The following is a 25,002-nucleotide window of genomic DNA, read 5'->3' on the forward strand; positions in this document are numbered from 1 at the left end:
CTCCTACTGCAGGGGTTCCCAAAATGTGCGCCGCGGCGCCCTGGTGCGCCGTAGAAAGTAAAAGGGTGCCGTGAGTCGATCCTCTATAATTATCCGAAACCACAAATATTCTCGGGTACATATAAAGCAACAATTTCTATTTCTAGCGCTTGCATCTTTCTACCCAACTATTATTATTGTAGGTACCTATTTCTTTCGACTATAATATTTATTTATATATAGACACCATATCCATTCCAAATAGCTTACTAAAGTAGCGCGCCTTGACAAAATACTAAATTCGTAAGTGCGCCGCGGGCTGAAAAAGATTGGGAACCCCTGTCCTGCTGTGTTTACTTGCCATATTCCTGCAACAACCATCTGATTCCTAGTATAGCAGTGCTTAGGTAGTTGGCGCATGGGAAGAGAACAATTAATGGTGGTCCTCGGGAGGCATGCGTAGTACATGGCCAAGCCAACTGAATCGCCTTTTCCTGAAGATAGTTGTGACCAAGATTTGCTGTGTCCTACGCCTTATCTCTTCATTCCTCATAAAGTCAAACCACCGCACACCTAAAATTCTTCGCAGACACCTATTGTACACGGCTGCTCTAGGCCCTTGTAAGGCCATGAGCCAAGTGCCATGTTTCACAGCCGTATAAGAGAATCCGCCTCCGTGGTGTAATGGTCAGCGTGTTTAGCTACCATGCTGGAGGTCCCGGGTTCGATTCCCAGGGGGCGAGGTGAAAATAAATATTAGTGATTTAACACTGTAATATTTATTTAATATTACCCTGGACTTGTTCCTGAAGCGCAAGAGTGATCATCTTGCCTTCATGTAAGTAATGATCAAGAAAACACTGCGTCGATTTGATGCAGTGCCCTATGCACCATTAGGTGCGGATAAGGGTTATAAAAAATAAGAGAATAGGAGCAATGCAGGCATTGTATAGGCGGCATTTGGTATTCACCTAATATAGATCCGATATCCAGACAGCCTTCTTACTGTTAAATATGGACCTTGTTACTCCTAAATGCACTCCCAGTTCCTTTTGAAGGCTGCTATTTTCAGTTATGTTAGTTTTCAGTTTTCGATCATATTGGGGGATACAACCAGGAACATAATAAGGGGGTACATGAATGTGGCTATGTTTGCAGACAAAGTATAGTATGGCAATTTAAACTCATTGCCTAAATAAACTAATTAACGGTGGTGGTTGGTTAGGTTATTTTAAAGTTTTTAGTAATAAGATCTGTGTTATTTTTTAGAAGAGCAGAACTGTACTGTAGATTGATTCCATCTGTTTTATCCATCCTATGACTGACTGAGCATAAGGCAGGTATTTGCCGAGCTCTCCTGGAAAGTTTGTCTGTACTGGTTATGAATCAACACAGTCACAGGAGTCATGCAATCTATGACTTCACCATTTCAAGACTCATCAGGATATATTTGAAAGTTCCAAAAAATAATTCAGATGTATGAAAATCTTATTTTGAGGTCGTTTATAGTAAAAATTATGAAGTGGTTTATAGTTTCCTTCATCCATTTTTACACACAGTTATACAAAAGCATGCGATATGGATAAGGGTGAGATAATGAAAAGTAAATGAGAATAAGGAAAATAATAACTTATTCCCTCCATTATATTTCCATGTGTCAGGTGTTGTTTCGGTCATACTTTTAGTGTAATCAAACTAATGTGTGGTCCCGTAGTTAATGTCGCAGACTCTTGAGTCAGAGTTTCTCGGTTCGAACCCACTCTACCACAATTTTGAAGATACCTATTTCTAATAATGAGCTGCTTAGGCTCGCAGAAATAGTATGAAATTGATGTATTTTTATAAATTATAATAAAAAAATCGATTTACATAAAGCAATTTTTGTGGATATAATTCCATACTTTTTATCATTTATTTTCGCAGATAATCAGATTGATTACTATCGATTTGTTTTTTTTTTTAAATATTTTTATTAATATTATTTTAAGCTTGAATATCGATTGATTTTTACATCTCTATCAAACTAATGTGCAAGCCAGCCTGTGATATCTCGCGGCCATCTTTGATTCCTGCGGTAAGAAGGGTATGAAGGGGAAAAAAATAAATTTTTCGATAGACCTTGCGCAGTAGCTATTTACCGAATGACGTATCCGAGGATCTGAATGGGCTAAATTATGACGTCATGCGCAGAACAATACGAGTTTAAAAATACCTTCTATCATTTCAACTGTGGTTTACCCCCTCCCCAACCATCAAAACATATGATTTCGGTAGGTAAACAAAACTTCACCAAGATGGCCGTTTTCCCGTTGGCTTGCGGACCATTCCATTATCACGGGTATTTTTTTTGGAATCATTTGAAATAAAATGGTTTATACAAATATTATTAGTTTATATCATCTCTGTTTTGTTTCAGGTGTAAGATTTCAACTAGGCATTCTATATCAATCCAAAAGGAATCAATGTTTCACTGCCAAACATATATTGTGCAAGAAACGTAAGTTTAAATTATTTGCTGATGTTTATCATTTCTGCATTATCACTTTCATTATGTTGTGTAACGTTAAACTAATGTTTTTTTAAAATTATTATTTATAGTTTGTATGTAACTCAGAACTTCGTATATTTAATCTTGAATTCAACCGAATTTAGACGGCCATTTTACTACGCACTTGTTTTCTCCGGTTAATTTTAAAATTATTCAAAATATTACATATTTATGTTATTATATTTTAATTGTAATGGTTTTTACAAATTTCTTTTTTATTTCAGGGTGTATGGATAAGATTTCAATCAGGCATTATATAACAAAACGAATCTTCGTTTTTGTTTTTGAGTTTCGAGAATCGAATTTGTTTCGAGAATCCAAATCAAGAATTGATGTTTGAGATATACATTTTCCCTGTGAACGAACGAACAAAGGGATGTTATTTAATATCAGTGCGCTAGATTTAAATTTATCACTAATTGGATCTTTCCTCAACCTGCCTCTGCTAAACGAGTATTCTTTAGCAACGAAATACGACGTAAGTTAATTATCTGTTGATGTTTATTATGCTTATTTTATTAGCTATTTTTTTGTACTATGTTACACGCAATATATATATACAATGACAGATTTAGAAGGGTTTGAATATCCTGATTTCTATAGGACAATACATAACAATGCCGAAGTGGTGAGGAGGATGTTTTACAATGGGTAGTTGCAGTCATCAAGAAGTACTTCTCCTTGTATCATGATTGAAAGTGAAATAGCAGAAAAAGGGAACCTTAGAAGAGAGGATAAAAGCGAAGATAGCAAAGAAGAAACAACACTGCAAAAAATTAAGTTTTCAGTGTTAAGATCGCATCTCGATGATCTAATAACATTTATCAACTACTCGTCAGATAACGAAGTTCTACTATATTGTATGCATTTTCGTAAATTTAGAGGGTTGATTGAAAAAAATTGTTGTTTTTTGAAAGAGTGCAAACAAAACATTTCAAAGCTGGATTACTGAAAGCGTATCGATATCAAACAGCAACATCACTTCACGACGAGTGTTCGAAGACAATATTTTTTTTTAGTTTTGCATTGTTTATTTATATCTAAATACATTGTTCATATTTTGAACAAGAAAAAAATGTTTATTTTAAACCTATTTTCTAACCCATTCTCTCCAATTAGTCCATTTTATCGAGGTTTTATTTCTCATATACATGTATATAGATTCTTGTGGCTCTATTACATACCCAATATTAATTTAATTATATTCTTACAGCTCTCCGTTCCGAGTTATCTAGTGCTAGCGGAGCTCTCTAATTATTATGAGCAGCTAGCAGAGCCTCTTTGTTTACTCTTGAACCCCGGTGTATGTATCTTTTTCTTTTGTGAAATCATTTATTTTACTTCAATAATATTTTAAAATCAATATATTATGTCTTGGTATTAATTGAGTTAAATTTTTCAGCTCTTTATTCCGTGTTACCGAGTACTAGCAGAGCTATCCAATGGAATCAGCAGCTAGCAGACCCTTTTTATTAGCTACTGAACCCTGTGGTATGTATCTTCCCATTAATGTAATTATCAAATTTCTTATTCATTCGTTCTCATACACACCTTTTAATATTATACACGTTTCTGTGGAATTCTATGTTAAAATATTTTACTACTTTACATTTGATGCAATATAATTTATTTTAGGAGTACAGCCACCCGTTTTGTCAATTTTATTGGAGAATCGAGAGTTTCTAATCTGACTCCAAGGAATCAAAAGCTGAACATGGGCGATGAAGACGAAGAAGCAACTTCGATATGTTCAAAAGAAATCGACAACATTTGAACAATGGCACATTGCTGCTCGTAGATATTAAGAGGGGAAAGTATTAGTATAATACCTTTCGTTGTTAAATCTGATTCCTTATAGATTTATTTAATGTCAGATCAAACAATCGCATCGCCATAAAAGGTAGATGATATACCTGAAAAGATAAAGCTCTTGCTATCGCTTTATATACAGAAGGACCTAAGGGCTACAGGTTACTGGCTAAACTCTGCTTTGCCTTCTCCAGTAACCATTGAAAAATAACTATACTTAATTAGGCTGAAACCCGGCATTAATGACATATTATTTACCAATTTAAGAACAAAAGAATATAAAATTATATATTATTATTATGATATATCATAATAATGATAGATCAGTAAAAACTTGTACATAATTGTTATATTTTATGAAATGAGTCCTCATGTAAATTTCAATTTACGAAATGGATTTATCGAATTGCAATGTTTTTCGATCACACATTAACTATTAGGATAAAAGGGCTTTACACACCTTACAAGCAACCTCAATAATTTTCTTTTTTTGAAAGTGGTGCTAAACATGCAGATCTGAAGGGTATTGTTCTAACTACAAAGAAATTTATTTTATTTGGCCTTAAGCCTATAGCTATTGTGTGATCAGGGTACCACTGTGTTATTCTAAAATTGTTCAAATGAGGCCGATCTTATTTATTTATATCTAAAAGTACATTTCTATAATATATAGGTCCAAGAAAACTCTTCAGTATTCCTGGTGACTTTACAATTCGGTATATGTATTTAACAATATTTCTTTATTGATATGAAACATAAATACAATATTTGGTAATGCCTTAAGCACTTTCGTTTAAAGTAATGCACATTACAGTATCTACTCAATGAATTAGGGCCACGCAGAATTTCGCGCAATTTCTCAATTCAAACAGGAATAACTCAGAGAAAACCTTGAATAAAAAAACATTGAATTTTATTTACACATGAACACTTTATTACGCTTAAATTATGCATATATTTTCATATAAATATAGTTAGTATTTAGTATTTCCACCTTTGGCAGAAATAACTGCCTCAATTCTTTTTGGAATCCTTAAAATGCACTGTTTTATCATGTTTTTTATTTCTTCGTCTTCTGACCAAATTTTTTGAATATTTTTTTAGACAGTCTACTGTCGGATTTGGAAATGAGTATATCTTATTTTTTAACATGCTCCATACGTTTTCTATAGGATTAAGGTCCGGAGAATTTCTAGGCCAGGGGAGCAAAGGCAGATTTTTGTTAGACAAAAATTTTATTATTGATTTAGCCCGGTGGCAAGGTGCCCCATCCTGCATGAAGGTGTATGGACCTTCTGTTGGGTCGAGTGTATGGTAGAAGGGCAATAAAATTCGTTAGAGGACCTGCTTAAAGGAATTTTTGTTCATTGTTCCTTCCACGAAAAACAACGGCCCAGGTAAATTGTTAATAATACATGACCATATCATTGTTGCAGGGGGGTGTTTGATAACTTTTACCACACAGGCCTCATCGTAACGTTCCATTAGTGTTCTCCTGACGAATCGACGGCTCTCTGTCACGGCTTCTAACCGGCACTCATCACTAAAGATGACCTGAAAAATAACGAAAATCTAAGTTTAATTCAAATATATAAGTTTATTTACTAAAATGATATGTTGAAAATTCAATTTAAATAAATACCTTTTTCCAATCATCTACCGAGTAATTTCGATGTAGCTTGGCCCATTTTAATCCATCCGCTTTCATTCGTGGTGTCAATTTTGGTACTTTTACAGGGCGCCTGCATTTCAGATTTACTTCGTAAAGACGTCGCCTCAGTGTTGATACCGATATATTTATACCCTCTTCTTCCAATTTTATTTTTAATGTTTTTGCTGATGCACTACGGTTTTCTAAGGCACTTTGAACGATTTTTCGATCAGTCCTCGGTGTTGTTTTTCTAATCCTACGACAGTTCTTTCGCCGATTGCTGGTGGCGGGTGACTGATTTTTTATTGATTTTGAAATTCTGTCCACTGTTTGACGAGAAACGTTTTCTTTTTTTGAAATTTCTCTATTAGATAGTATTTCTAATTTCAGTAGCACTATAACACTAGACTTTTTTTCCTCAGAAATGTCTTTACTTTTTCCCATTTTGTCCTTTTCAAAAAAAACACTTGTGTTTACAAAAAAAAATTATACTTTATGAACTAAAATTAAAAATTAAGTTTTTTTCACAAGACACGATAACTATATAACTTCTCTGAACAAAACAACAACCAGAACTCAAGAAACTTCACTAATAAATGAGATAGGACTATTTTTTGAACTTTCAACTATCTGTCTACCTGTGCTAATTAGGGACCTTTCTCAGAAAAAGGGTTTGAAATTTTGTAAAGGCTCAAATAATCCAGGTATATTTTACATATTATTGAAGGTAATATACATGATATTAGATGTCAATAGAAAACTTAAAGTATTTATGTAAAATAAATATAATAATCCAAAAGATTTCAGAGTATTCAAAAAAATAATGGGTGGCCCTAATTCATTGAGTAGATACTGTAGTTGTAAACAAGAAGGCTTTTTGGGACCTAGTTTGAGCATTTGAGCACTACACTGAATTTTACTGTCCGGCAGTCAGGTTAGCATGAAAAAACGGATGATTGGCTTGTGCACTTGTCCGTCTTTCTCCGGATCGGTGCGCTCGATCGGTGCACGATCATGGTTAGCATGAACTCGATCACTAAAGCTAAACCGTTGTAATCATTTTTATTTGCAATAACCGGACTGCCAAACAGTAAAATTCCGTGTAGTGCACAAGGGCCCTTAGGGCGTTTGTCCACTACACGGCATTTTACCGTCCGGCACGTCAGTTAGCGTTTTTAAACGACGATTGGCTTGGATTGGCTTGTGCTTTACTCCATCTTTCTTCGGATCGGAGCTCTTGATAGGTGCGTGAACACGTTGCGCGTAAATTCGATCACGCTACACTGTCGTAGTCGCTTTCACTTTTCAAAACCTGACTGCCGGAGGGTAAAATTCTGGGTAGTGGACAAGTGCCCTTTGTGTGTGTAATTTTAAGTACAATAATAATTTTATATATTCCTGTAATATTGTAATTTTCTTTGATTTGATCCAGAAGGTTATAGGTTTAAGAGAACTAAGAGTTCTAACAACTCGAGTATGTAATTGGTTCACCTTCCGGTTCAGTCAAAGTATGGATATAATAAACCTTTTTACCAGCTAAATGATTTTTTCATTTTTCAATTTCATTGAATAATGTCAAAATCAATATAGCCTAAATATGTCATCAACATAAAACTCTGTAAAATGCGTATTTTGCCATTTTCCTGAAAAGGCGGGAAAATGACGAAACGCATTTTACAGAGTTTCATGTCGATGGCATTTTTAGGTTATTTTGATTTTGACATTTGAGCTTCTTCTTCCTTTTTGTCTCTATAAGGCTGTCGAGTGCATCGATCAGCTGATTTTTCTGCGTAGGTTATTTTTTAGTGTGAATAGTGAGAATATTTAATTTTCTTGATTTTTTTCAACACGTATAATCATTTACCATACTAATTTGACAAAGATATCAATCTTTACTAGTATATAATCTTTGGTGCAAGCACACAAATGCTATGTATCTTTTTACTAATCTTTGTATCTTTGTCTATGGCTTTCTTGTGCCAATTTCTTCTTCGAGTATTTTTTTTTCATAATTATTTTTCATAAGCTGTGTAACAGGGGGGGTCGACTCGTAAACGTCAGATTGTTCAAAAAACGACCAGAAAATGACGAGACACACTAATACACTAACAAAAACACCAAAACGGGAACAAAAAATACGAGATACCAACAAGTTGTTCAAATATTTCAAATAAATATGGACAGACTATGGTTATAGACAATTATCGATAGAAAAATAGAAATCCGTCTATGAAGAACTTCATAATATTGAGTATTATGCCAAAGTTAAAGTTAAATTTTGCGTATGGAAGTGTAGTTTTTCTTACTTAACACAACGCTCCCTTGAACTTCTGCAGCACCCCCCAAATGCAAAAAATTTAAAAACGCTTAGCCAGACTTCCAAAACGCCCACAAAGGGGCGCTGGCACCCCCGTTAAGAAACATAACTTCAGAAAGTGGTGGGCACTCCTTCCGCCCTTTTAAAATATTGTATTTTCTAAAATTTTAAATATAATATAGTAATTTGAAAATTCTTTCGTTTTTGTTTTTGTTGAAAAGCCTTATATTTATACAAAGTTTGGGATAATAATTTAAAAAAAGTTACCATTACCATTTACCATTGTAAGGCTGAGTTGAGTAACCATTATTAATCGCCTGAACTCTTTTTATAAATGTCGCGTTTTAGCCGTGACCTTTCTATTTTTGTTTACACTGAAATAAATAAATTTAGATAGTAAAATATCTTCTTTGTAATATTAATATTATAATTTTGAAAATATGTTATACAACAAATTTCAATATAAATACCATTTAACCTGAAAAATGAATGATAAATATTTCGGCGGGTGGATTTGACATTCAGCCGCGGTGAAGTCACGCCCAGCCGGGAGCTTAGTACTTCTAGCCGTTTACGTCACTTCCGGCCGCTGGCGAATATCACTTCCAGCCATAAAAAATCGAGGTAGTTGGCGGTCTTTATATAAAATAGTTAGTCTGTGCTGTGTAAAGATATAACTTAACAAGTAGGTTATGTTTATTATTTTATTCTAATTTATTTTAAATGCAATTTAAATGAAGACAAGAGTGTACGGAGAAATATGTTTTTGTTAAAACACAGATGACGGAATACCCATAATATTTACGTAAAATACGCTTTCGGTGTCACCTTTATTCAATAGATGCTTTACTTCTGCACAGTTAATTTTAATACGATTACGCTGTTTTTATTTGCATTTCATGGCTTAATTGACTAAACATGGTAACGCCATTATGATTTGACGTAATAAATTCTCCGTTTGTGGATATTGAAAGCATAATAGACATTGTCAAAAATTGCATTAGAACTGTCATTATGACTGGTAATTTGGCATTTCTTTACGTGGAATTTGATTTGCATTCATCTCCCTAGTGTTATTTAAGTCATTTTACAGTGGATATTGATGACGACAAAAAATAATAGCGAGAATTTTGATTATTTTAAAGAAATATTATTTTGACTTTTATATTCTTCTTCCTCTTTGTTGAGATGTCAATATAAATAACTCCTCAGTAGTGAAACCCAGATTCGTAAACACGTATTTATATACAATCCTTAATGTTTTGGACTTCTTCTCCGTCTTATTCCTCATTACTGAAGGTTGTGACCCTTGTGGAAGCAATGTCTCTTCTCCAGTTATCCCTTGACTGCGCTGCGCGTAGCGCTCCAACCACCGAGGTGCCTGCTGCTGCCTTAACTTGATCGGTCCATCTTCCTCTCCCTCTCTTCCCCTCCAGGCTACTGATCACAACCAGTCGTTCCCGGCTATTCTTGTTGCCACACGCAATGTGTTAAAAAAACTGAATGTTTTGGACAAATATTAATATTTACTGTACGAAACTCTGTGGTCAGTCAGTCTAACAATACTACTATTACTACAATCTCGCCGTTACTGCAGGAGTAGGCAGAGAGGATGAAACTCCACACCTGTCTGTCAAGCTCAGCTCCCTCAACATCTATACATCTAGTGACACTTGCCCTTGGCTTACATAGACTTTTGACAAGAAGATTTCATTTTCTGATTGAGTCGGTGATGTTTTTAGGTTAAAATGGATATGTCAATATATTTGACTCATCCCCTGAAGCTTGACGAGGTGTGTCGGGCGTGCCTGGGGAAGAAGGGGACCATGCAGCCGCTCTTCGGGTCCTGCCTGGACGAGATGATCATGTCCATAACCAATCTTCAGGTACTTATTTATTGGACAATTTACACAGCATCCTTTTTGTGAAAACCTTTTTTGTAATGTGGTTCAAGAGAATTTAGCAAACTATGGTTTATGAAGAGATTTATGCATGGATGTGTATCTAAAATCCATTAAATTTTCACAAATACATATTGCACATATCGACATTTCAAACTACTTTGTATTTTGCCAGATTATAGAACGTTAAATACTTTATAACACTGCATTGTTAAGTCAAAATTGCATATTTTAAAGTCAAGGTTTTTGGTGAGACCCAGAAACAAATTAATAAGGCTGGAGTTATATCCGGATGCCTCAGAAGCTCGGTGTGGAGGAACAAACACATGAGAATAGAGAGTAAAATGAAAATAAACAAAACATGTGTTTGACCAATAGCCACTTATGGAATTGAGGCAAGAGCAGATACTTCTAGAATAAAATCTCGACTTCGAACCTCCGAGATGAAAACTCTCCGATCCATAGCCGGAAACACATTGCGAGACCGAGTAAGAAATACCGACATCCGGAGCATGTGTAAGACGGAGGATATCACGAGGTGGGGACGACAACGAAGGCGATAATGGAATGATCATGTAAACACAAACGGAAGGACGCAGACCTCCAAAAAGGTGGAAAGACAGCTGGGAGTCAACATCCCAAGAGCTACAAGAAAGAAGAAGAAGAAGAAGGTTTTTTGCCAGTACACCCACGATATAACCCACAATAATTACCTTGAGGTCCACTTTTGAGCTGAACAGTTGGTTCACCCACAATATTAAAGTATAACCTTTTCTTGTAGGTTCACGAGGATGACGGTTTGCCAAACCTGCTGTGCAAACAGTGCGTCATCGCCATCAGCCGGTCGTTTGCGTTCAAGAAGATGAGTGAGACCAGCGATAAAATCATAAGAGCCTTCATCAGCGACGAGTTCCAGGTCAGTTCTCCCGTCTGCGTTGATTAACTTTTGTCCTTTCAATATTGTATCAAGTCCACGGTCGTTTATTAACCACTTAACTGTCGAATTTTGGAAAAAAAAGTGTCGGTGCAGAAATTACCACCCACAAGTAGAAACAAGACTATGCAGGCGCTGCGGCGTAGTTGGGTAGACGCTCGACTGCGAAACTGGCGTCGCGGGTTCGATTCCCTCCAATTGTAAAATAAATTTTGCATTTTTGAATGGGAATTGGATTTGCAGTTACCTGTGATCAGTATACAACCCTAATTAGTTTACTATATATGACCCTTATGGGTCGAGATTGGTGAAAAAACCTCCCGACAATAATGTGTCAAGCTGTAGATTGAAGGGCTGCTGAAATAAACTTTTTGAAGAAAAAAATAAAAACAATTTCACAGTTCGGGAATTCCCCAAACGATAGTGATAGAAAACTTGTTGCCATATGAAAAAATATTTCATTAATTTATTTGGTATCCCGTGCAAATAAAATAATGTTCTACAAAATTCATTTTGTAAAAGGAATGTTTTTATATTTGCGTTGGATTAAAAACATGTCGCGTCGGCTACACAAATATGAGTCGTGGACAGTCCTGATATAAGATGACTTATGACATGCTAAAATGAAATTTGTATTTTGTTTATTTTTTTTCAGGCAAAACTCAGAGACCATCTTAATAACCAACTTGTTGAGCAATACAATAACGGGACAATATTCCTAGAGTCTGATGAACAACCGGAAGGTATGGAAACTGCATTTTTTCAATTAAGATATATACATTACAAACTAAAAAATTTAAACCGTATACATTAAAAAATACATACAAAAATCTAAAATATGCAAGAACTATTGCTAAAGGTGTAGAAGAATCCCGCTTCGGAAAACTCCCTCAGACACATGGAACAGATCCAATAAGATATTGTTCAGCATAGCGGTAGCTCTTCCTACAGGCATAACCGTCGGCAGGTTGGTCCTGTGTATAGGAATGTGAAACAATCTATGCCAACGTTGTCTTAGCTAACTATCGGGAACATACAGACCAATGTTCCAGATAATTTCAGGATTATCGATCATTGCATACGAACTTCCCCCACACTATTTTCCAGTTAATATAGGGTAGTAAAAAAGTATGGGCCAAAGATCCACCTGTCCATAAAACGTACCAAACAGTGACTTCTAATGGATGTAAGGGCATCTTGACAAAGGCTTCTGGGTTTTCCCCGCTCCAAATTTGACAATTCTGCTTATCAACATAGCCATTTCGGCTATCGGCAAAAAGAACAGCATCATTAGCATTCAAGAGGCAACAGAAAGTAAAATTGTTCATTTTCAATTTGATTTTTTATTATGTTGTTTTTAGTATCAATTAATTTTGAAGAAGTGTTTTGCTTGGAAAACCAGTCGTCATCATAATTGAGTCATAGTAATATGTTAAGTTATTTTTTAACAAAGTTATTTTGTAAGTTTTAAAATTTAATCACTACTTTTCTTTTTTTCAACAGCTTGCATTGAAATTGGTCCATTCGACATTGAAACTGAACTCTCCTTGGATAATATCGGAGGTAAATCAAATATAACGTGTACATAGAAAATAATATTATTGCTACTTAGTAGTGTGTTTGTACTTACTTTGCTAGAAAAAAGCATGCTCATTTAATCGCACTTTATTTACCCATAATTGACAACCACACTACTCAAAATTTTGTACAAGGATTGGGGCATACCCAAAAATGTTAGTGAAATTAGAATTTTTGTAAAAAATTCTAGCGATAAATATTTTTCTTCTTCTTCAAACCTGTATCCGCACCCCAATGGTGCATCATATAAACGTAGTGTTATCTTGATCGTTAACACATGAAGGAAAGGTGACTTTTGTAATGGTTCAAGAGATTCTAGCAAACGTATCTGTGGTTTACGAAGAGATTTATGCATGGATGTGTATCTAAAATCCATTAAATTTTCACAAATACATATTGCATATATCTTCAAACCCTTATCCGCAAACCAATGGTGCATAGGGCACTGCATCATATAAACGCAGTGTCATTTTGAACACATGAAGGATTGGTGATCAGCCCTCTGCTTCAGGTACCAGTCCAGCGTAATATTGAATAAATATTAGAGTGAAAACACACAGTAGTTTTGAGTGTGTAAATGGTGCTATGGTGGTGAAGGGTAGTATTGTTTGCATGCTGTGTTAGTGATTGTCCTGACGAAGAGACGGGTACGTCTCGAAACCGGTAGACGTAAAAATCTCGGTGAGTGGTTATATACTAATTTTATTAACATTTTTGTAAAAAAATAAATAAGTAAAAATGACTAACCACAAAGTAAATGCTTTAAATATTAATAATATTGAGAATATGAAAACACACACTCATACAGACATATATCGCTCACTCCTTTCAAGAACATCATAAATCAAAAAACTTGATATTCCAGGAGAATGTTTTTAAAGTTTATAAACATAATACAATGTATTATAAATAAATATCAAGCCACTTATTGAACTTTTTACTGTGCAACAGATCTTTTTAGGTAAAACCTGGAGGTTTTTTCTCCATCTGAAAAATATTTAGTATATTTGAAAAAATAATTCAACAATACCTTTTCTTCAAAATGCAAAAACAAAACTTTCTGCCCTGTAGCGGGTAAATATTAATTTAAAAATATGCCTCTTTTCATGGGATATAGTACATTTTCTGAGCATCCCGAAAGCATGCACAACTGAAAATTGACAATTTTTGATTTATGACATTTTTGAAAGGAGTGAGCGATATGTATCCATAAATATTTGTGCTAATAAGCACCCGTTGAAGATTGAAACAAATAAGTTTTTTTCTTTTCTTTACTAGATACTTACACCGTAGACCCTTTGAACGACGTTGTGCCAAACGACGTGATGATCTCTGAAGTGGGAAGGCAGCACATGAAGATGGAGCCGAACGACGTCTGCATGCAGAATATGCAGAACCAGCAGACGGTCATCATCAGCAACGATCGCGCCCAGAACCTGAAGATCATCGAGATCTGCAGCGACGGAACCGCTCGGGTCATCAGTAAAAAGGGTGAATACAGACTCCAGATTTTCCGGGGCGGGGTAAACTGAGAAGCGGATTATCCCAGATTCATTGAAAAAATATTTTGTAAAAAACAAAAAAATTTCGCAACAGTACTAGATATAATGTCGAAATATCTGTTGAGCTTGGCTTTTTGACACATTTGTTGTTTTAATGCATTCCGCACCATTTGAAACAATTTATACTGTGTTTTAAAAAGATGCAGAATGCATCGATACATGTGCCATGATGGATTTTAAGAAATTGTGGTATTTACCAAGTAAAAATTAATAGATATGGCTCCCGTAGTGTAATGCTTCCACCTCCGTAATGGTTAGCGTGTTTAGCTACCGTACTGGAGGTCCCAGGTTCGATTCCCAGGTGAAAATAAATATTAGTGATTTTACACTCTAATATTTGTTTAATAGTACCCTGGACTGGTCCCTGAAGCATGGAGTGATCACCTTGCCTTTATGTAAGTAGCGATCAAGATAACACTGCATCAGTACGATGCAGTGCCCTATGCACCATTGCGTGCAGATAAGGGTTAGAATGAGAATAGTACTTATAATGTTGTAATAAGTGTTGAGGGCCTATTAATAAACTCATTTGTTCTTCCCGGTGGTAAAATAACAAAATCTCTTTATTGTAATTTAAACTTTACATGATAAATACCACTATTTCTTCCAATCTATTGTGATACGTGTTTCAATGCATTCCGCATCATTTTCAAACACCGTATAGGTATGGTGCTTGAAAAAGATGTTGAATGCATCGAAACACGTTTCACGTTTTTCATAGGCTGGTTTTCAAACCAGCCTATGACGGTCGTAAGCTCCGTAAGTGCCCAGACTTCCATATTCATCTTCATCCATGTTGAGATGTCAAAAAATAACTCCTAATTGGAGATGATCCAGATTTGTGAACAAATATTTGGACACACTCAAAATTTTGGGTATAGCGCAAGTAATTTTTTTTTTGTGTGGTGCAATTTGTCCGTCGTAAGATCCATTGTTTCGGTATTAGAGTACGGATTCGCGGATGCCGATTTGTTGTGTTGGTAAATTATTTGACTTGTTGATTTGCAGAGGAAAGAGAGATACGCCTTTTGAAGTCATTCACCCACGAACTGATGTACAAATTCAAGTGTCAAGAATGCAACCAACTGTTCAGCTCAAAAGTGGACCTCAAGGTAATCAAAATTCATAATTATTGTGAATTATATATTCTTCCATGAATCTCAAGAAAAGTTCATCTTCAAGATACCAAAATGACTTTGCAATACCAAACGATTCCAACAGAACTTAAAAATATTTGGGAACCAAATACTTCAGTAATAAACATAAACAATAAATAATCTACTCCTTATCCGCACCCAATGGTGCATAGGGCACTGCATCATATAAACGCAGTGTTATCTCGATGTCAATACATGAAGGAAAGGTGATCTGCCCTCCGCTTAAAGTACCAGTCCAGGGTAATATTGAATAAATATTAGAGTGAAAAAAATCACTTATGTTTTGAATATTAAAAGCATTAACTTTGTGGATCATATTGATATATTATTTTGAGAAATAAAAAGACTGTGTTTTGATCCACTCACATTTTTATGGTACAAGATGTGTGTGATTGTGTGTGCAGATGCACACGAGCATGCACGTGGAGGTGCACAAGTGCGCGCAGTGCGGCAAGAGCTTCCCGACGGGGCGCGCGGTGCGCCGGCACCTCAAGACGCACCAGGAGGTGAAGCCGCACAGCTGCAGCGTCTGCCACAAGACCTTCGCCGAGAGCAGCAACCTCACCAAGCACCGCAAGCGCCACACCGGCGAGCTGCGCAACGTGCAGGGCAAGCCGCACCTCTGCAGCGTCTGCGGTCAGTCTAACCTAACCTAACCATCTATCCGCATATCGGAATCTCTTATCAAAACCACACATGCACCATGCCTTGGTGGGATCTTTTTTGTGTTAACATATTTCGGACGGCTGTTTTTTTACGCCTGCGGACTGCTGGCGATGTGATATGATAATCACGTTTACTACCATGGCAATTTTCAGAATTCTGATCTAAAAAGCCAATTCTTTAAAAATATTCTTTTACTTCATGATTTTGAATAATTTTTTTTATAATTATATTTTCTGCTCATCTATTAATAAATTTTCTGTTCCCGTAAGCCAGCATTGATGTTTTGTACTCTTCTCATGCACCATCTATCCATATTAGCACTGATGTACTAGGAATTAGATGGTAGCTGTAGGAATATGGCAAGTAAACACAGTAGGAGATAACTAGTCGGCATCCTAGCAAAGAACGCAATCTACAAGTTATCTCGTAGTTGGCAGTCAACGTGTTAACAAAATGATTGGTACATAATATTCATATAAAAACATTCAATATATAATTTCTTCTTTTCTGAAATGAGGCCGGCGCAGAAGGTGAAAATACCCACCTGTCCTTGAATATTAATTGACCGAACGGGTAGAAATACCTTTCCCATCCCAAAGTGTGTTAATCGTGTGTTACGCTTATATTTTTCAGGTCGAAGCTTTAAGTGGGCCACTTCGTTATCTAAACACAGCAAATATCACACGGGGAACAAACTACTCTCCTGCAAATATTGCCATAAGCAGTACGTGGAAATGCGTTCCTTGAGAATCCATCTGAGGTTTGTTACTACCAACAAAACTTCACATTAATATCCTCAATTTTAATCATTAAATTTGTATTTTAAAATCAAAAATAAACTAATAATATTCCGTTTTGAATATTGAAAGCATTAACTTTGTGGATCATATTCATATATTATTTTGTGAAATAAAAAGACTTTGTTTTTTGATCCACTCACATTTTTATTAAAAACCAACTAGTTTCGGCAACAACCTGTTGCCCTCTTCAGGGTTTAATTTAGTCATAATTTTAGTTATAAAATTTGAGTGGATCAAAAAACAAAGTCTTTTTATTTCTCAAAATAATACAACAATATTCCATATTTTGTGTATTAAAAGCATTGTCAACTTTGTGATATGGTAATATAACACTCTCCTTATCATTCATTGTTCACTTTGTGTATGTACACAAAGTGAACGATGAATGATATACAATATATGGAGAGTGTTATATGTATTGCTATACCACAAAGTTAACAATGCTTTTAATATACAAAATTAATTTAAATTAGTTTTCGTTATATGTATATAAAACGTAAATATCCTCAAAGTTTTATTCAATAAAAATATTAGAAATTGGGAGAAATTATAAAAAAGTAGAAGTTCATTAACAGAAGTGTAAATAATAAGTGGTATTACACAAAGTGTACGACGAATGATAATAATAATAATAATAACCATATCCGCTCCCTAGGTGGAGCATATGGAGTCCACAAACTGTCTCCAGGCTTTTCTGTCGGCTGCCAGCTCCCTTGCATCCTCCCAAGTCAGATCCGCGTCGCGAAGTTCTGACGAGAACTGCCGACGAATTGTCAGCAGTGGTCGTCCTGGGCGGCGCGAACCTGATGCCTTGTAAAAGAGGCAAGCTTGATTAAGGCTCTCAGGAGGCATGCAGAGTACATGGCCAAGCCAACTGAATCGCCTTTTTTTGACGACGACGAATGATAAGGCGAGTGTTAATAATATTACATTTTCAGGAGTCATACGGGCGAGAAGCCGTTCATATGCAAGATCTGCAATAAGGGCTTCACGCAGCAGTGCAACTTGGAGAAGCACCTTCGAGTTCACACGGGAGAGAAACCGTACATGTGTCCCGTTTGCCCCAAAAGATTTTCACAAAGAGGTAACACTTATTCTTCTGCTTGGTGTAGGTCTTGTGGCCTGTTTTTAAGAGGGATTAGCCTCCTGCGATGTCGATTCCCAGCTGTTAATTCATCTCTTTGGTGGTCTGCCCGGGAGTCGTCTGTGCAATGTGGGGAAGTCTGGATGGTTCCATTCTCCTCACATGCGCTACCATTGTATTCTTCGTTGCCTTCCCCACCTAACTACATCTTGGATCTCGCATATTTGTCTTATCCTGATGTTTCTTATTCTGTCTCCTAGACTTTTACCAGATATGCTACTTAGAGTCTTTATTTCTGACACTCTTAGTGCGTTTTTTGTGACTGAGTGTCCGCTCTACATTCAATCCCATACGTCATGATGGGTCGCACACAAGTTATATATATTTTAATGATTTTTTTAAAATTTAAGGTTATGTGACAGTTCACATGAGAACTCATACGGGAGAGAAGCCTTTCTCTTGTTCAATATGTGGGAGAGCATTCGCAGGTAAGTCTTTTTTTATAACCCACCCTTTACTGCGCCAAAAAATCCGCACATTCCGGCGCTGTGTAGTCAATACACATGTAAAAATGAACAATTTAAAATCAGAAAAAAAGATGTTCATAGATATGGCCTAAATTTATTATATTTAAAGTCAAAAGGGATGTTTATTGAAGTTTGATAGCTGAAAACATGAAAAAATCATTGACTTACGCTCACCAACGAGCGAGACAACCACCTCGGCTGACTGCCCGAAAACTACTGCCGACTGCAGCGCATGCATTCTCAACTCAGTTCATTACTAGAAACGCAACGGTGAACTGAGATGGCATATCTCGCGTTCCGATATAACCAAGTTAAGAAAGAGTGAGATGTGATTAGCGTTGCATAGCTTTTTTTTTAAGCATGAATAATACCTACGTCACTCATTGGTACATATTTGATCGGATTGTACAATTTTTTCCGAATTCTCACAAAATATCTCTATAGTGAAATCCCGATAAGTAGTAATTGTTACAATTTTTTTAAAATTCAATGTGTTATGTTGTGAACACCTGTGTACGTATGTATGTATGTTATGTTATGGCTTTGAACGCCTATGTATGTATGTACGTTGCATTGGAACTAGTATGGATGTGCCACTCCACACGGCGTTGATAGATCTGCGCTTGACGGTTGCAGGCGCCAACACGCTGGCCATCCACCAGCGGGTGCACAGCGGGGAGCGGCCGTACCAGTGCGGCACGTGCTCCAAGGTGTTCACGCGCCAGGAGGGGCTCATCGTGCACCAGCGCACCCACACGGGCGAGAGGCCGCACGTCTGCTCCGTGTGCAACAAAGGTGGGGTCACTAATTCCACTTTTTGCGTTAAGGCAAACTATGTTTTTAATATATGATAACATCTTATGCAGGAGGCGAGTTTTGCAATCCTTAGTCCGCCAATCGCCGTTTGATCGTCAATCACAATTAGACTGATCAATATATCTAGGAGTCTGGATAATCCAGATTTGTGAATAAGTATTTGGACAAACTCTAAATGTTGTAAATAAATTAAATGGTCAAATTTTAAGTTTAAATAAAAAATGAAAATGATATTTGCTAGCGTTCCTCAAGTATTTGAATATAATCCAGGATTCAGACCTCGCATACAAATTAAAGAGTTTCTGAAAGTTTTATTAAAAAAGCTCCTCTCATCTCATCATAGATGTCTCCAGTGAAATTCTAGTTAATTCAAACAGTTTGTTTTGAATTCAATCAATATAATTAGAAGTTCCAAGAATTTGAGTAGTGTGGTTGTCCATCATGAGTAGAATTAGTAAATGTTACACATGTGTAAAGTGACCATTTAAACCAGCCTATGACGGTCGAAACCCCTGTAAATACCTAGACTTCCATATTCTTCTTCATCTACATCTCGAATTGGTGAATGTTATATATGTGTAAAGTGATCACTTAAACCAGTTTATGATGGTCGTAAGCCCTGCAAATACCCAGACTTCCATATTCTTCATCTATATCTTGAATTGGTGAATGTTATATATATATGTAAAGTGATCACTTAAACCAGCATATGATGGTCGTAAGCCTATAAATGCCCAGAATTTCATAATCTTCTTCATCTACATGTTGAGATGCCAAAAAATAATTTAAAAAATAAAATAAATTTTACAATGCCATATTTTCTTTACATAAATTGATGTTGCCAGGTTTCACAAGCGCTGGCCACCTCACGGGACACATGCGCTCACATACGGGAGAGAAGCCGTACATATGTGACGTCTGCAGTAAGAGGTTTGCCGGGAAGGGAAGCCTGAAGGTACAGTCAATCAAGTACAGCCACTCGGTAGCATTAGTGCAACCAATCCTTCTTTTTGACTTATCTTATTACAGTGGAACCTCTCATAATGAATAATTCGCATAAAGAGTATAAAAAAGTGAAAAGGCTGCTCCCTTAATAAGAGACATTTCGCATAGCGAGCATACAGAGAATGGCCAAGTCCTTTTTTCAAGGCATTCACTTGTGAGCCGGGACTTCTAGCGCTAGTCAAAACAAAAAATGTTCCATTTAATAAGTGTATCGCTTTACGGGTAGGATTCTGGAATGAATTATGCTCTTTGTGAGAGGTTCTTCTGTATTTGACTTTTAATTATTGTTAGTTTTATTAGCAATCATGTATATTATATTAGTATTTTTTAATTGTCGATTGTCTTCGATCTATATGAAGATACTGAAGTTCATTATTAACACTTAAGGAAAGGTGATCAGCTCTCCGCTTTAGGTCCAGTCCAGGGTATTAAATCCAATATTGAATAAATATTACTTACTTACTTATAACCCTTATCCGCACCCAATGGTGCATAGGGCACTGCATCGAATTTACGCAGTATTATCTTGATCATTACCTACATGAAGGCAAGGTGATCACTCTTGCGCTTCAAATCACTAATATTTATTTTCACCCCCCCGGGAATCGAACCCGGGACCTCCAGCACTGTAGCTAAACACGCTGACCATTACACCACGGAGACGGACATGTTAGAGTGAAAAAATCACTTACATTTATTCGACCCCCCTGGGAATCTTAAGTATGGATTAGTTGGCTTTAAGGCATCACCCCTGTTCAGGTTCACATGCGGATTCACACGGGAGAGAAGCCGTTCAACTGCACGACGTGTGGGAAGGGCTTCTCGCACGGCTCGCTGCTCACCGCGCACACCATGACGCAGTGCGGGACCGCCGTCATCGTGCAGGCCTCCGACATGTGGACCAGTGAGTACTGAACAAGCTTACACTAACAATCTCCCCGACAACAGCTGGAGGCGCGACGCACCTGGTCCTTCTGGACCTATGCTATATCGGTTCCATGTTAGTTTATAAGGAACTCTCAAGACAGGTGGTATCACACATGGTATCAGCAGGGGCGTGCCTTCCATATAGGTAGAAAAGCAGTGCCTATCCTAACTTACCCGTGTGACATAAAAACGCAACCAGACCAAATGTGTAGAAATACCTTTTCCATCCTTAGTGTTAACACACACTAACGTAAATACACACTATTTACTAACGTAAATACTTTAATAAACCTCTGTATTTACTGAGGGATTTTTTCGTATTTATTTTTTTACATTGTTATTTTTGTTCTAGCTCAAATTACCGAAGAAGAGCCGCAAGCCGGGACTTCATTCCAAACCGCTTCATTCCGTAGATTCATTGAAGATGGGATACCCAAGAAATAACGTGCATAGGACTCAAATCAGAATAAATCCAAAGATATTTGTGCCGCTTGCCATATATGTATTTAATTATTTATTTAAACTTCATGTACGTAAAAAAAATATGTACATTGGCGGGTTTATTGCTAAAAAGCAATATCTTCAAACCAACCAAAAACAGACTAGTGATATTGGTCATAACGTTTGATACCTTATATAGCTATTTGCAATCTAATAGATGGTAGATAGTGCTTGAACATAAAAAAAAAACATAAATTAAAAATTACTGCTGTATTAATTAAGTAACTAATTTATATTTTGTCAAATATTTATGAAAATTACAAATTGATGATAATAAGGAAGGCAAAGAAAGAAGGGAGTTTAGGGAAGGATGTAGGGGGAAAAGCTAAGGAATGAGGTTTGATGCACGGTTAGGATTCTATGATAGATAATGTCTCAGACGCTTCTTAAAAGTTATCAGAGAAGGTGCGTTTTTTACAAGGAGAGGTTATTAATTCCATAGTCTGGCCGCTTGGACAGAGAAGGAATTACTGAAGGATGATGTGTTATGGCGAGGAATGGAAAGTGTTAGATGATAGAAACGAAGTGATAGACCATGATCTGAGAGGTATATAAAGTTTTCAGCAAGATATTTAGGTACGCTGGGGTTGTGAAGAATATTAAAAAGTAGCGTGAGAGATTGAAGATTGAATATACGGTCCATTTAATGATAAAGTAATGAAATGATAGAGAAAATGTAACTCATTTTTACATTATTTTTTGACAACTCAACATAGATGAAAAAAATATGGAAGTCTGGGCATTTACAGGGCTTACAATCGTCGTAGGCTGGTTTAAATGGTCACTTTACACGCGAGTAACATGCGAGAAACATGTAAATATATTGTTCAAGTTTGAAGTGAAATGCTTGAATTCACTAGAATTTTACTAGAGACACCTATGGTGAGATAAGCTTGTCAAAAAGTAATATAAAAAATAACTCCTAATTGGTGATCATCCAGATTTGTGAACACACTGTGATTTGTGTAAGTATTCGGACATACTCAAAATGTTATAAATTACTTTTTGTTAATTCTGTTCTCAAAATGGTGGTGCTTTTAACTTTCACCGTTGATAAGTTTATCTGGATGAAATCATTTCATTAATCTCCTATAGGATATAAGTAAAATATTAAGACTTTTTGCAATACATATTTTAGCGTAAGTTTTATATCAGAGAATATAAAGGTGGAAGACTGACCAGAGCATTTCGTCGTAACATAACGTCTTAAAATCGCTCGCGGCGTGCATCAGAGAGCATCCAAAACTATGGATGGAGCACTCGGCTCGCTGTACCGACTGCCTGAATGCTCGCATCGTAACGTGTTATGTTACGACAAAATGCTCCGATCAGTCTCCACCTGATCACTGCTTTTTAAATAAGTTATGACATATCCGCCATGCGGTGCAATCGCGACATTTGTTATTTATCATTATCTTGTGAATCATTTATTTTTGATTACAAAAGCAGGTAGGTGTGTAAGGGGAAGATACAAACGATCTAAATCGATGGTCCCCAACCTTTTTATCCGCGGACCGATCGACGTTTGATAGTTTTTACACGTCCCTCATAGGGCGGGACATTGATTGTTTATATTTCAGATTGCTTTGATTTAATTGTATTTAAACATGCTGTCAAAATAAAATTCAGCTATAGCCAAATTTTTATGTTAACGTGTGTACTGTTTGTGGGAAACGCTTAAAACCGTCTTTTACATACTATTGGTAGAGAGCGGGAGACGCTTATAAGCGTTCTATTTGCTTACTTTTGGTAGAGCGCGAGATGCCATAAAACATTGTACAGATGGGAATCGGGCTTGCGGTTACTTGTGATTAGTATACGACCCTAATTAGTGTACTAATTAGGGTCGGGGTTGATGAAAAAAGTGCCCAACAACAATGTGTTAGGTGATTTAACATTTTAACTCATTTAAAATGATAAATCATAATCATATTTTATGATTGAATATTATAATTTGTAGTAATTTTGATTTTTAAGCAGGGTCTTGGGCAACCCGATAACATTTAATCCACCGATAGGTCCACGGCCAAAGGGTTGGGGACCACTGATTTAGATGATAAATTATCTGCTTATGCCGTCAAGAAGATGACTTACTTAACGTTATATGTTTATTACTCTACAACAAATTTTACTATGCGTCTCTCTCTCAACGAATACAGATATTCAAGTTATTGCGATAGGCTGTGCGAAATAGATGCATATACAGTGAAATCTCTATCGTTCCTCGAATATCCGTTTTCCCAAATGTGTCATTTATTTCTTCTACCCCGAATTCATTGCATACAAAAATAGCTTGCATTGGTCGTTTCTATCCGCCATTTTACCGCATTCATCGTTTGAATCACGGTGCACATTCCATATATTTGTCTGTTTTTTTTACATTCATTTCAATTTTTTCAATTTTGTTACATTCAACAACAATATTCGTCAGAATATTGTCATTGAATGTAAAAAAATAAAAAAAATGGAAAGGACGTAAAAAAAAAATATATCAAATATGTAGCGTAATTCAAACGATGAATGCGGTAAAACAGTGGATAGAAACGATCTATGCGATATATTTTTGTATGAAACGAATTCGGGGTCGAAGAAATAAATGACACATCCGGGAAAACAATTATTCGAGGAACGATAGATAGAGGTTTCACTGTATATATTTTATTTGATGGCAAAATCAACGTAGCCCAAACTTATCATGTAAGTGTACGAAAGGGCATTTTTATTCTGGATTATTCCCGCAGATGGCAGTAGCACGATGAATTAGCTACGCTTTAAGCCAAAAGTCATTTCAATGTCGATTGAGGTTGATGTCAATCGAAGGTGTCACAAGCTGTGCGCCAACCGCAAATTGATTTATTAGCATTAGCTTATTTTATTCATTTGAACCCTTATCCGCACCTGATGGTGCATAGGGCACTGCATTATATAAACGCAGTGTTATCTTGATCGTTAATACACGAAAGAGAGGTGATCAGCCCTCCGCTTCAGGTACCAGCCCAGGGTAATATTGAGTAATTATTACTTATATTTATTTGACCCCCTCTGGGAATAGAACCCGGGAGATCCAGAACGGTAACCGAGCGTGCCGACCATTACACTACGGAGGCGGACAATTTTATACACATTTTTTAAATATACAATTTTATATACATTTTTTTAATATCATATATCGCCGCACTCAAGGAAGAACTAATTAATTATTTAGTTTTAAAGTTATGTTGTAATCAATAAATATGTACA

At 36.3% G+C, this 25,002-nt stretch overlaps 1 protein-coding gene and 1 long non-coding RNA gene across 3 annotated transcripts; both read left to right on the top strand.

Annotated features, from left to right (window-relative positions):
* The first annotated feature begins 2,240 nt into the window (after positions 1 to 2,240).
* Positions 2,241 to 4,620, top strand: LOC148300796 (uncharacterized). The gene is made up of 6 exons (XR_015838883.1): positions 2,241 to 2,317; positions 2,396 to 2,476; positions 2,752 to 3,005; positions 3,741 to 3,830; positions 3,930 to 4,018; positions 4,163 to 4,620. It is a non-coding gene; the product is annotated as an uncharacterized LOC148300796 (long non-coding RNA).
* Positions 4,621 to 7,933: 3,313 nt separating this feature from the next.
* Positions 7,934 to 21,964, top strand: LOC148300797 (uncharacterized). 2 transcript variants are annotated; one of them, XM_088274290.1, is made up of 16 exons: positions 7,934 to 8,012; positions 8,965 to 8,989; positions 10,047 to 10,190; positions 10,987 to 11,121; positions 11,795 to 11,882; positions 12,643 to 12,702; positions 13,996 to 14,208; positions 15,288 to 15,391; positions 15,841 to 16,072; positions 16,736 to 16,862; positions 17,841 to 17,986; positions 18,397 to 18,474; positions 19,150 to 19,308; positions 20,175 to 20,284; positions 21,094 to 21,238; positions 21,614 to 21,964. In XM_088274290.1, exons 3-16 carry the CDS (start codon positions 10,053 to 10,055, stop codon positions 21,703 to 21,705), a joined length of 1,827 nt encoding a protein of 608 aa, XP_088130416.1. In that variant the 5' UTR covers positions 7,934 to 8,012; positions 8,965 to 8,989; positions 10,047 to 10,052; the 3' UTR covers positions 21,706 to 21,964. The 2 variants fall into 2 exon arrangements, with proteins under 2 accessions (XP_088130416.1, XP_088130415.1); XM_088274289.1 differs by lacking the exon at positions 8,965 to 8,989 and having other exon boundaries at positions 7,996 to 8,037.
* Positions 21,965 to 25,002: the final 3,038 nt, after the last annotated feature.

Source organism: Brachycentrus maculatus, unplaced genomic scaffold, assembly GCF_059751285.1.
Source record: "Brachycentrus maculatus isolate JH-2025_06_01 unplaced genomic scaffold, ASM5975128v1 h1tg000653l, whole genome shotgun sequence".
NCBI lineage: Eukaryota > Metazoa > Arthropoda > Insecta > Trichoptera > Brachycentridae > Brachycentrus > Brachycentrus maculatus.